The sequence below is a fragment of the Platichthys flesus genome, chromosome 9 (genome assembly GCF_949316205.1).
Source record: "Platichthys flesus chromosome 9, fPlaFle2.1, whole genome shotgun sequence".
Lineage (NCBI taxonomy): Eukaryota > Metazoa > Chordata > Actinopteri > Pleuronectiformes > Pleuronectidae > Platichthys > Platichthys flesus.
Genome location: NC_084953.1, coordinates 22,523,767 through 22,537,289, shown reverse-complemented (window position 1 = coordinate 22,537,289; position 13,523 = coordinate 22,523,767). Strand labels below are relative to the sequence as shown.

The 13,523-nt window shown below is 40.9% G+C and overlaps 1 protein-coding gene and 1 long non-coding RNA gene across 2 annotated transcripts; one reads left to right on the top strand and one right to left on the bottom strand.

The window, feature by feature from the left end:
* Window positions 1–3,772: 3,772 nt before the first annotated feature.
* sox14 (SRY-box transcription factor 14) lies at window positions 3,773–5,809 on the bottom strand. The gene has a single exon (XM_062396438.1). It carries the CDS (start codon window positions 5,303–5,305, stop codon window positions 4,592–4,594), a length of 714 nt encoding a protein of 237 aa, XP_062252422.1. The 5' UTR covers window positions 5,306–5,809; the 3' UTR covers window positions 3,773–4,591.
* A 1,590-nt stretch (window positions 5,810–7,399) lies between these two features.
* Window positions 7,400–13,231, top strand: LOC133961302 (uncharacterized). The gene is made up of 3 exons (XR_009921977.1): window positions 7,400–7,655; window positions 12,610–12,678; window positions 12,800–13,231. It is a non-coding gene; the product is annotated as an uncharacterized LOC133961302 (long non-coding RNA).
* Window positions 13,232–13,523: the final 292 nt, after the last annotated feature.

The window sequence follows — 13,523 nt, the reverse complement described above, 5'->3', positions numbered from 1 at the left end:
TAAAACAGTCTACAAAGTTGAATTGATATAAAATACATATTTTATTCTATATAATTGCTTTGTATTTTAAAAAGGACCCTGAGTCGGAATAATAAATATCATCAAGTCAATCTAGAGTGAGACTGTGTATTATTCACATAGAAATGTATGGCAGAGGTTGGCATGTGGACATTTATAATTTAAGGGGCCAACAGATACAAAGGTTGGTTTAAGTTGGTTGTCAGCTAACTTAGAATTGAAGTTTGAATGGGAAATGACAGTAAATGACAGTAAACCCGTCATCACGTTAGCTTTAATGAAATAGTTAAAAAGTGAATAGGCCTGTATATAAAGTAATGGTTAATGATAATAAGTATTTCCAAAAGAATTGTTAAACATGAAACAAAATAAATCAAGCAGCTCCAGAATGGAAAACTTCCAGTTATATTGAATGTGTGTGTCTCAAAATATGGGCCTGGCTGCATTAATAAATAAATAAATAAAACAATGGTGGGTTGTACTTAAATGTAGCTTCAACTAACAAGGAATCTGCGCAATTTCAAAAGATTTAAGAAGTGTTTAAGGAGTCTGCTTAATTTATTAATTTCTTATATAAAAAAAACCCATCAGGATTAGCATGTTAATTTATAAAATATCATATGAGTATAATAAGGTGCATAAGGATTCAAATATCATCACCACACATCAGACTGAGATGTTGGAGACCTGAAGAGCTGCAGGGAAGCTGCTGCATGTTATAGTCGCAAAGAGAAAAGTGAGAGTGAGAGTCGGCAGTGACGAGAGATGCAGAGTGAACTCCCAGTGTCCGGATCAGATCATCAACCTGCTGCTGCTGCTGCTGCTGCTGCTACTGCTGGAGACAAGACGCTGCTTCTGTAAGTGGTGAAGCATGTGATAGTATGTGTGTGTATCCTGCTGATGATTTCCATATCTGTACCCGATGAACTGACCACGTGTGTGTGCATGTGGGTGTGTGTGTCGGTGTGTGTGTGTGTGTGTGTGTGTGTATGATAGCCTGAATAAAAAATAAAATGACAAAGTAACACAAAGACACGCACTGTCTGTTCTATCTGTCGGGGAATAAAGTCTTGGTGTAAATCACTTTTCCGTCTGGCGCAGCACATTAAACAAACCGTGGCATGATTCTCTTTCTCTCAGCTCACCCTCATCCCCCCTTTTTTTTTTCTTCTTTATCAGCTCGTTCACGATTTCATTTCCTTCAAATGAGAATTCAGGGGACCCCAAATTCAAGCCCCCGCGTCTTCAAACAACACAACTGTACGGTTTTTACTTTTTCTCCCGTCAGAATGGTATCCCAGATTCAATTTTAGATAGACCGGGATTTAGCCAGTGATGATTTTCTTTATATTATTTTGGTCTTTCGGGAGACAATATTTAATATGCTGAAACGAGATCAGGTTTTTCTTCTCAATTTCCCCCCCACATTTTGTCAAATCTAAATGGAAAATAAATGGATCTCTGATAACCATTTAATAGCTTTTATTTATTCTCTATCATCACAAGAAGACGTAACAATAATTCTGTCATCACCATCATCAATAGATTTTTTTTTGCCAGCTTCTCCTTCAGGGCTCTACTTTCCTTTTCTCTCCTCCTTTTGATTTAGGAAATGAGTGCGCCTAAATTCAAAACCTCATTCTCAACAGCCACTTATCAAACTCCATTTACTGCTGATGATTTCAGGGTAATACTTAAAGACAATAATGTAAATGACCCATGGCCTTTAATTAAAAGTGCCCCCCCCCCCCCATCCCCTCCTCCCCGCCCCCTCCCTCCCTCCGCTAATTTTTGTTTCATCGGTTTCGTTTTATTTTATTATTTTATAAGTGTTGTGGAGGGGAAAGTAAAAAGCGGCTGCCTTGCCCCTCCCTCCCTCCCTCCTCCTGGACTTTTATCACTAAATGAAGCATATAAATGACCTGAAAGCGCTTGGCTGTCGCGTTAAATTAAATAAAATAAAGAACAATTATCCTCTCCTTTTTCTCTCTGATCTCGCGCTATAAAGGAGTCCTGAAGAGATAAGGCAGATTGAATTCTCTCTGTTGTGCTCCAATAAAAACGTCAAGGGAGGGGGGTTAAAGAGAGAGATTTAAGACACACGCACGCACACACACACTGCTATAATTTCAAATCATAATGTCCCCCTCCCATTAAACCATTATACCTCTCGGATGCCGTTTACCGTTGTGGGTTATTTATTCCAGGTTGGTTGTAACCAGGCTACAGTCAATTTCCGTGACGAAGTTGGATAATTGCAGGTGAAGTTACAGTGGCTGGAATGAAATAAAAAATATTCAAACATACATAGATGTAATATATATATTTATATATAAGCCTGATTTTAATTTGTGGGGAAGAAATAATATCCACGTCTGCTGCTCCTCCTGAAAGTAATTATAATTGTCTCATTTCAAAGTTGAATTAGGACGCTTTAGGGGGTTTGGATGTAAAACTTCACATTGAGTTCAATGAAGTATCACCCTAATTTACAGCTGTAGATAAGGACTAAAGTCTGTCACAAAAAAATCTACCCGTCCCCCACCCTCCATCTCCCCCCATCTTTCCTCCCCTCCCCAGGATGGAATTGCACCTTGGGCAACAGTGCACAAATCGTGAATCTTAACTTCTCTCAGCATATGTTCCTGGCAGATAAGTAAACAATTTGGATGTGGAAATGAAAATGTTCCTCTTTTTTTATTATTATTATTATTACCACAGTGGTTAATGTGGGGGCCGTGGACTCGGCGCGGGCCTGCAGCATCTGTCCTCCACGCGCGGTGCGGAGGGAGTGGACAGATGTGCAGCCACGCGGGGAGCTTTGAAACGCGTGAACACGAGTCCTCCACCCGCTCCTGGTTGTAAGCTGTATTGTCTTAATGAGCGCCAGAGCCGTCACTCACAAGTTAGTGCAGGTTGAGACACGTGAGTCAGTGTTTGACTCGGGGATATAAAGGCTTTAGTTGGGTTTTGGCTGCGGCACCTTAGTTTAAAAAAAAAAGAAAAGAAAAGTCAATGCACACACGCAGAGATGTTTAAACCGCAGTGTGGTGGTGGGCTGCTCTCCAGCCCAGCCAGCAACACGGAGGAGCAGAGAGAAAAGAAATCACGTCACATTGAGTTTGTTCCATTTGTTAAACCTATAATTAAGCAGGAGGATTTCTCCTTGAAGTGATTAAGCAGTCAGACAAGTCGGACGGGCGGATTCCCTCCGGGGAGGCCTCTGCTGAGCTGTCAACCATCAAAAAGATCACAACCGGTTCAGCCCGGTGTCATAATAATAATAATGATTATAATAATAACAGCAGAAATAACTGCTTCAGTTTGCGGAACACGCCTGGAACCTGTTTTAAACAATAGAAGGAGAAGTGGCTGCCAAATGCGGAGGCAGGAGTTTCACAGGATCGATTTTGGATGATTGATTTACACGCTATTGTTCCACTGCCAATGCTATTGATTAGTTTGGGGTCAAGTTGAGTTTACAACTCTTTAAATTTAACATACATATTTTTTTAAATAATTTTTTGAAACGTAAAAAGTATTTCAAAACTATATTTCCCTTTTATATAAATATTATTTATATTTCAAGTATTTATCTTAAATGTGTTTCATTATTGATTTATGTATCCCATTCTTCGTGTTTGTTTTAGTAATTTATGATCAGTTTGAAACCAGTTGAACTGGGCCTTTATACAGTTCTCACAACTATCATCTCGGTCATCTCAAGCACCCAGTAACCTACAAATACAGGAAATTGATCTGGTTGAAGACAGATTGTCTTTATTCGGAACGTCTTTGCTCAGCAATAGAACAAAGAGCAGGAGGTATCACCCTTACATACATTATCCTTTCCATAACATGACAGGTTTTAAATTACCATCTTAGATAGAAAATACACATATAACTCCTGGAAATCAAATAGAAGTTATCCTCAAAAAACAGAAACCAATAAAATGACGCTTGTGACTATATTTTAGCACTGAACCACAGGAAAAAGGCAAAATAAAACATTTGGATGTAAAGTGATTTTTTTTTCTTTCCTCTTAAATAGACGGTCTAGTTTTTATGTGCCGGTGTTTTTGATAAATAACCCGTATATAATCCAGCCTATAGGCCCTGATTTTATCGCTATCCAGAACATCATAAAATTACGAGTGCCAAATGTAGAATACCTTTAGGCCTATACAGGAAATAAGAATGCTAATTGTGCAAGCCAAATCGTTCAAAACAAAAGAGTAGCATATCAATAATCAACACAAGTCAGACTATCAGTATTGAAATGTACACAATAAATAAAGTTAAAGGCCTCCTTTTCTGGTTGCCATAAATGTTATAACATTTACATTTCTTACAGTTCACGGGCACTGTCCTTTTACACCAAATCCCAGCTTCTCTGCTCAGGTCAGGAACTTCTGGAAAAGTTTTATTTTCTTTCTCTTTTTTTTGTTGCCATAACAAGTCCAAGGCAGTGTTTGTATTGTTCATGCCTTTTTAATGGGGCGCGCTCTCCGTAATATATTTACATGCATTTCAGTATTCAAGTGAATGAAAAAGAGGAGAAGAGTCTTGTGGGTTACATGGCAGCGGCATGTGCGGATGAATATGGGTCTAGCCCACTCTTGGTCATACCTGGAAAAAGTATGTAGGCCACCGGGGGCTGTAAACTTGACGAGGACCAGGCTGTGCAGTTACACGGGACGACGTAGCCCGGGTTCGTGGGCGACGGGTGGGTGTGGGTGTGCTGACTGGGGCACCCGAGGGTGCCGAACGCGCCGTTCTGGTATCCCAACGAGGACGCGTACGGCAAAGCGCCGCTCAACGCGTGGGGCATCTCCGTCATCTTCTGGATGGCGCTGGAGCTGAACTGGCTCGGGTCGAGGAAGGAGTAAGGAGAGGACGTCGGCGGCAGAAACGCCCGGGCTTTGTCCATGGAGCCAAGCAGAGAGTCCGCGGCGGACATGGGGAGTCCCTTCAGGTGGTCGGAGTCCCCGAGGTAAGGCAGCGGGAACACGTACCTGTCCTTCTTGAGCAGGTTCTTGGGTTTGCGCCGGGGTCGGTACTTGTAGTCGGGGTGCTCCTTCATGTGCTGAGCGCGAAGCCTCTTGGCCTCGTCGATGTAAGGTCTCTTCTCGGATTCGGAGAGCAGCTTCCACTCGGCGCCCAGTCGCTTGCTGATCTCCGAGTTGTGCATTTTGGGGTTTTCCTGTGCCATTTTCCTCCTCTGGCCCCGGGACCACACCATGAACGCGTTCATGGGTCTCTTGATGTGATCAACAGGCTTCGACATCTTCAGACGGGATACTGTTTTATCCCCGGTGTTAAGGGCGAGGGGGGAAAGTTCTTGTCGCAAGGAAGGAGGAGGAAGGACGGAGGGGAAACTATTCACCTGTCCAGATTCCAGATACCAGTCATGCCACGTCTGGGAGCTTCTGAGTCTGGGAAAAGTAAACTCAAATAAAATAAAAAAAAGGGAATCCGTCCGCGGCTTGGCTTTTCTCTTTCCTGCGTTAAAACACTGGTGCGTCTCGGTGTTAAGTCCACTTACAAGTCAGAGCTGCGCCGCGCCACGTACAGGACAACAACACATGCATGCAGGATGCACGCACGTAACAAAATCCACAAAGGTGAAAGCGCTGTTCCGCAGTCAGTTTGCAGGAGTCGTAAAAGTGTTCAGTGTTATTTTTCTCCCGTCACACACACTCTCTCTCTCTGTCGCGCTCCCTCTCTTTCTCTCTCTCTCGCTCGCTCTCTCGCTCTCTCTGAGGTTGGTCGTCGAGCACCTGGTTTGTTGGGAATGAGCGGAAGAGCGTGAATGCGAGCCAAAAGCGGTGAAGTTCAAAGGCTGGGCTGGTTTGGTTTCTGCACGCAATCTGACATAATCTGCAGGGCGTTCACTCACCAACCTGAGCGCCAATCAGCACAGAGAGCGCCGATTATAATGGCTCCTGCAAAAAATAAGACATTATATATGTATGTGGGCTGCATTACAACATAAACAAAGAGCGGGTGGTAGTAGAGGAAGAATAAAAAGAAAACATAAGGGAAGTAAGGGTGTGTGTGTTAGTGTGTGTGTGTGTGTGCCTGATTCAATTTAATGTAATGAATCTCGACAAACATGGACCTTTGCAGTAAAACTTCAATTATGGGAGGTGACTACTTCCTGCAAAACAATCACCCTATAAAGACAAACACATGTCGAGTAATGTGTGTGCATTTATGTTATCATTTGTAAAATAAAAATGTAAAAATCGTAGATATAAATTTATATAATATTCATCTTTCACAGGAAATATTCGAATATTTATTCTCGAACATGGTTGTTCCTCTGCACCTGCAGGGTTTGGTATCTTGCTCAAGGACACTCCAGCAGGACCCCTGTGTCTGCATGTTTGTGTTTGTGTTTATGTGTGTGTGGGTCTAAAGAATTCGCATACGATACAAAAAGTGTCCTATCTCTCCTGTGTGGTATAAGAGAAAGGCCCATGCCAAGCGATTACGCACGGGCAAATACGCGCCAACACACGCAGCCATGGGCGCGCACACACAGTTCAGGGCCCGTGCCGGACGCTGCACCAAAGGAGAAGTCAGTGACAGCATTACAAAGAGCAAGGAAACATTACACGCACTGTACAGGTTCAGGGGAGCGTCACTGTGAGTCTGTAATTGTTGCATTAGCTCACATCACTGGCAGTGTTTTTGTAAGGAGGCACAGAGTGATCGTTTTCAAATGCTAATTTCACTGAGGACCACTGCCTAATAGCCCCCGGGCTAATGTGGCTGATATATGATTCCTTCAGCTGTGATTATACAAACCAAAGCGCAGGCAGCTGATTGTGTGCGTGTGTGTTTTCACACAGTCGGAATAGCTGTGATTAGAGAGACAACCCTCAGAGTTGTGTTTAGTTAGTGACATTGCGATGTATTTAAGGTTGTCTGTGGTCTATATAGGTGCATGCATGCTCGAAGACAAGTACGTGCACCCACAAGCGGAGGTTGTTGACCACATTCTATTACAATTACCATTTGATATTTCTCTCTCTCTCTGTGTGTGTCATAACATGAAACTTCAAAGTTTGTCTGACATGTCACCACATCACAGTTGCAGCCAATTTAGTGTAATATGTTTGGATGAAAAAAAATATATAAAATATTTTTTATCTTGTATGTTGTATATGGGAAGATGACCCATTTTATACACATTTGTGAGCTTTATATTTTCAACTCTAATATGGAGGTATTATCTCACACACGCAGGTTCTGTGTTATTTTAACAGCCACACTGGGACAAAGCGGTCCTACATGTGGCTTGATTTCCCAGCCTGTGATATTCAACATTACTGCACATATCTGCGTCTCTTTCTCACGCTCTCTCTCCGCTCCCCGGCTCCTCGCACACGCATGCGTCAATCGGCAGCTTGTAATGACACGATTTCCATCCACCTTTCTTGAAATGATCGTTGCCAAAAGGAGAAAATATTAATAAAATCGGGAGAAAAATCCTCCTCAGCCGGACAGAACAATGCAACCCCACAGATTTTTTCTTTGACAAGCGCTGATGGGATGGCTGCAAAAAGAAAGAGATCTCCTCACATCCCCGATCAGTCGGCAGCACTCTGATGTTCATCTGCAGCCGTGAGGTAGTATATGCACTCGCATGCTTTGCACTGTATGTTGTGGTTCTAAATTGTGTTGCGCTATATTACACACAGCAGAGCAGCGTGTGCAATTGGACATGTGGCGTTTAAGGCTGCTAACGTAGCCGCAGCAGCTTATAGTCTTCATTCTGAGATCAATGAATTAGATAGCAGCAAATTATTTTAGGGGCTGAGCCTCCCACTCACCAGGGAGAAGTCAGCTATGTTTCTTATTCAAAAACTGATTGTCTCATAAACGCGCGCCCCAAGTTCCCTCGACAATTCAACGGGATAATGAGAAATGCAATAGGTTTTGATTTGTCAAGGAGTCAAATGATTATTATTATTATTTCCATCGGCAGGTTTTTTTCTCCAATATTATAATATAATAATAATATCATAATCGTTAGTGCATTTGGAGCAGTGAATTTTCCGAGGTAAAACCCTTAAATACAGTTAATGGTCTAAATGGAATATTTGCTTTTACACCTCAGACAGAGTCGCCATAGAGGTATCCATCTACAAACTTTAGGCATTTGAATATGTAAATAGAATTACATTTTCAACGAAGAAAAAATAAAAACAATATAACATATAACATAAGTACATTTTACAATATATACAAATTCTGAGACAGGGAAAATACTAATGTAAAAATCTCTCTCAGGAAATGGAGGTATACATTACATTGTATTTATTTGGTTTATAAAACACTGTTCATATACAAAACAACGTCCCAGTCGTTGATAACATTAATTATGATACAAGACTGGTGAATGATTATTTTAACTCACTGAAACTTTGAATGAATAAACAAGTGATTCAAATCACACACAAGCAGAGACGTAGTGACCGCATTCGCACGCACGCACGCACGCACACACTCAGACACACAAACACACACACACACACACACACACACACACACATACAGAGAAAACTGGGATTATCTTGGGACACATGTCCATCCATCTCGCTTTACAAAGTGAATGGGGAGCGGCCCGACACACACAGAGCCTATTAACCAACTTGGGCTCCCGTGGAGAGCACGAGGTCTAAGCTCCCCCACCGTAACTGTCCATGGTGCTGAAGCGGTAAGAGGGTTTCACCACTGCACACATGCGTCCTCCCTCAAAAACTCTTAAAAGCCAGAGTTGACATTTCAATGCCTCTTATTGTATTTCGGGTCGTTTAGCGACGCTCCGGTGTAAGAAAAGAAGAAATTTTTGAAACTGAGGAAGACTCATGTGGGGAACAACTTTCCTAACTTTTTTAAGCAGAAGAATGTTGTGTAAGCCTATTTTACCACTGTGTGGATAACCACAACATTTGTACCATATTTGGAACTAATATATTATGACACCGTGAATTATCATAAAGACATTGCAATACTGTCAAAACATCCCTGTACTGACTGAACCTTACTTAAGCAACAATAGAGTCAATAGAGCACAGTGGAAAACACGTCGGACCAAACACATTGAGCTAATAGAAGATGTTACCATGTTGCTCTGGAAAATTGTCTAATATGAATGCTTGAATTGTTGAGAATGATGGTTGTGATATTAAATCAAAACATATTGTCTTTTACAAATATAAAAATACTTCAAAAATATATCCAGCATAATAATACTGATGATCTTTTTACATCATCCACTTACAACATCACTGCCACTGAGAAGAAATATATACAATGACCAGTGTGTGAGATGTATTGACAACATGGGGCATACATTGCAGTAAATATAAATACATATCATATCTATGAGGTGACATCATTTTTCAGTAAGATAGTAAAAAGGGACTTGATTGGAATATAAAATGACTAAACTTAAGCCCTTCTCTCTTTTATGCTTCAACACTGGATAGTACAGGGCTGAGCAGGGAAAAAAAATTAACAAAGGTTCAAGGCACCAGGTAATAATGAAAGGATAGGGGCAATACTTTAAAGACCATGAGGTCCACATCACACAATTATACAATACAATTAGGATTAAAGGGGCAAAACAGAGATAACAGGAGATAGGGATAAATTATCACAAAAGGAAAGATGTGACTCTCTCCTGACCTTCATTAGGAGGGAAAAAAACTCATTTAGAGCTGGCCTTCCTTGCAGGGGGATTTCAGCCTTTCACATGAGACTGTGACTCACAAGATAAGATTTTTAAATGAGTATAAACGAGAATATTAACTTTGACTAAACAATAACATATAATATATATTCAGGATAAAAAAATGATAAATAATACAATACACAGTGATACATGTAAATGGTGTAAAATATACATTTTAATAATTGTTGTTTCAATGGAACAGGACTGATTTCAAACACAATTTCATGCCTGTGCTTATGCATGGAAAAGCCAATTTCCATGCATAAGTATACTATTAGCATACTGCACATTGCATTATATTATATTATATTTTACATAATGTAGTTATACTGTTGGGGGAAGTAAACAGTCGACTATACAGGGAACTCATTGTTTCTGATATTTTGTACAATTGTTTTCTCATCAACATAGTAAGTTGACACCTAGAGGTTGTTGACGGTTCCTAGGTCAATAATGTAGATTTCACCATTTCTATTCAAACAACAACTTTTGCCTGAATAGCATCCAATCGATGATTTCACTACAGCTCTTTGGAATCACTGCTTAACCAAAGGAGCATTTAATCGTGTTATGTTCAGTCCATCTGAACACTATACGTCGAGGTGAAGAAGCTCGACCATCATGTTTTCCTCCTTTCCTTGTCATAATAAATCTACTAATGACTTGACAAAACTATGAAAGCAGGGGGCCCAGAAGAACAGACGCACTTGCTCAGATAGCTCTCTTTGGTGATTTGGGGACTGACCGTAGCCTTTACCCACAAAGCAAAGACTCAAAGTGGAGCGAGTTGGCCGTCCCCTCTTTCATCTTACAATGTAACAAACACTCCTAGGACTAACATGCTTCCCAAGCAGTTTGATAACACTATGAGGACTAAAGCACAGAGTAAAGTACATGTCCCAAGGCACCGGATTGTGGAATTGAGTCAATAATTAAGAGATTCTCATCCAGATCTCACGTCGTCCAAACCTCACAGATCATACTATTGTCCATAATTTGCTTCCATGAGCAATTGTAGTAGTGGCATTCCATGGAGACAAATGTCCAAACATCCATTTCCAATGCCCGATGACCATAATGCTCCATAGTCTCCAATGACTTTTTCACTGAGAGATAGCAGCGTCATCTCCTCCGGCGGCGCTCACTTGGCTCTGCATCCTTAGCTGGTTTCTATGTCTTCCTTTCCGAACTATAAGGACTTGTCCAGACCAGTCCCCCAGTTCATGTCTCTCCTCAGTCTTAGGGTATTCTGTTAAATATTGGCTCCTCCACTAATGTAACCTCACACTTCTTTGCCCTTGTGGCTGCTGAGAACACTTCAGTGAGGACCTTAAAGGGCACCCTTCACTTCCTGATGCTTGAGAATCCGCCACCTGGAGAAGTCATCTTGAGGATGTGAATACTCCTAAATCTTTTCTTATGAGTTCCTTTGTGAGTCCCTCTCAGTGCTCCCTTGGGCAACAGCCACCTTTTCCCAGAGCAGGAGAAAGAAGTAAACACGGGATCATTGCTGCTTTCATCAGTCCAACTTGGAAAGATGTGCTGTGATACCAGAGACCCCAATAATCCTGCTGTAATCAGCAGGCCAGCATTATACAGATGGTACAGATGTGCACCAAAGATCTGCAAGGTCTCCCAGTGTTTGACCTTTCAAGCTCCTGCTATCGCCCCGGCTGAACTCTTTGGGTCCCAACTGATTTTCCAACTCAAGCCAGTCCCCACTAGATGCCTGACCTACACAATAACAGTTTCTAAGAGGACTGGTTGCCCTGAGGAAAACTTTGGATCCTGGTTTTCACCTAATTGATGCTGATCCCATTTTTGAAATTCACTGGAGTCCTTTATTCAGCAACTCTACCGACCCTTAAATCGCTTGCAAGACACAGCCATCGTAAGGAGTAGGTTTCCTGTCATGACCATACCTTAAACCACTCTTTCTTCCACCAGTGTATAAAAGATATATAGGTATATACAGTATATATGCAATGGGATGTGATTGTAAGGATATATAAGACCTAAATTAGCTGTCTGTTGAGCAAAAGCCCAGTCCAAATCCAGTCCTACTGGAGCTCATGCACAGATATATTTCAGGGAAACATAAGGGTTAATTTAATCTAATGCTTATTGTAGTCATATATTTTAGTTTTTACTTACTTACTTGTGTATTGAAATCTCAATTTTCAAGGGAGTTCTACTTTCTAAATGCCACACAAAGCTTGAGGAAATAATCATTACAAATACCCTCATGGCTGAGAGAAGATGATGATGTACACGACTCACCTCTGACAAGTGTTCCCAAAGCACAACTAATGTTATTCATGGTTGGATTCTACATTTTGTATGTGGGGGAAGAATTATAATTAAAAAAAACAGCTGTTTTACAACTTTTTAAATACAATATTACTGATAACACCGATGACACATTCACACTCACTCATTAACTCTCATTATGGCCCAAAGCCATATCTCATCAGTGGCCGTAGGTTGCCTGTTGGAGTGCGTGCCCAGCATTAACATTCAGGCTCCGTCAGCCCATATTAAAAATTGGAAAAATAGTTTTTAATAAATACGGCACAGCACAGTGTGAAGTGTAATGTTAAGATTAATTGGATACGGTGGTTGTATGACAGCGTATATACCCAGAGGTAAAACAAATGTGGCATTTATGGAGAAAGCATATTGTGTTGGTCAGCTTTGAAACCATAAAGATGTGCGTGCTAAAAGTCAGATAAGAGCCGGATCAAAGTATAACTGTAATTCAAATAAAACACAATATCTTATATTTTAGCACATAAAATATCTTTCTATTTACCAAATATCTATTTTTTAATCTCTTGCAATAGAACTACCTGTGTGTCCACTGAGTCTGGGGCCTGAAGTTCAAGTTGCGGTGCAAAGCTCCCATGAGTCAGGTGATGAATTCAAAAGTGAGACTGAAAATCAATATTCCACAGTGCTTCTCCTGAATGTCTCAGAATTACACACATCAATCAACCTCCCCTCTTGTACCTCTTCTCTCTGTTTTGTTTGCAGACTTTTGCATCCTGAAATATGATGCAGAGAAAACCTCAGGTGGACAAACAGCTGCTGGTGACGCCCGAGCTGAGCTGTAGGTACTGAGATCAAAAAACAGCGACAGCGCAAAAAGTTCCATTATGAGAAAGAGACAGTTACAGAATGTGAAAGCGATTGAACCCAGGCCGACTGACGGAGAGAAAAAAAAAACCCACAATTCTACAAATCTGTATCAGTGAATGATTAATTAAATTTTGTTGAATGATCTATTCTAGCCTTGTGAGATATCAGTCTTCATTTCTTTTTGCACTTTTACAGAAGATCTCAAGAGACGGCTAGTTCAAAAGACGGTTCAATTTAGAGTTCCCACTGGAAATGGTTTCAGAAAGTCTCTGCTATACGTTGGGCTTTGATGTGTCTTAAATGTCGTAATGTTACTGTTCGGAGATGGGGAATAAATTCGGTTAATTCCTTCCATTGTAAGTGATCTTTTTTTCTCTTGCTTTAAGGTACTTCACAAAAATATGAAAAGGTTTTCAAAGACGTATCCATGTCAAACTTTTATATGCAACAACTTTTATACAGTAGAGTCACTATTTTCCATATCCTATTGAGCATAGACTACCCGATGAGTATAAAGTACAGATTAGTTTGTATAAGTGAACGTACCATATTTAATCATCATAATTCAGTCATTTGACAGAGAAGGTCTTCTCATGTGTGTCCTGCCTGGCTGTTATGT

Coding starts and splice junctions, on each gene's coding strand:
- sox14 (XM_062396438.1), bottom strand. CDS start 5,305: ATGTCGAAGCCTGTTGATCACATCAAGAGACCCATGAACGCGTTCATG.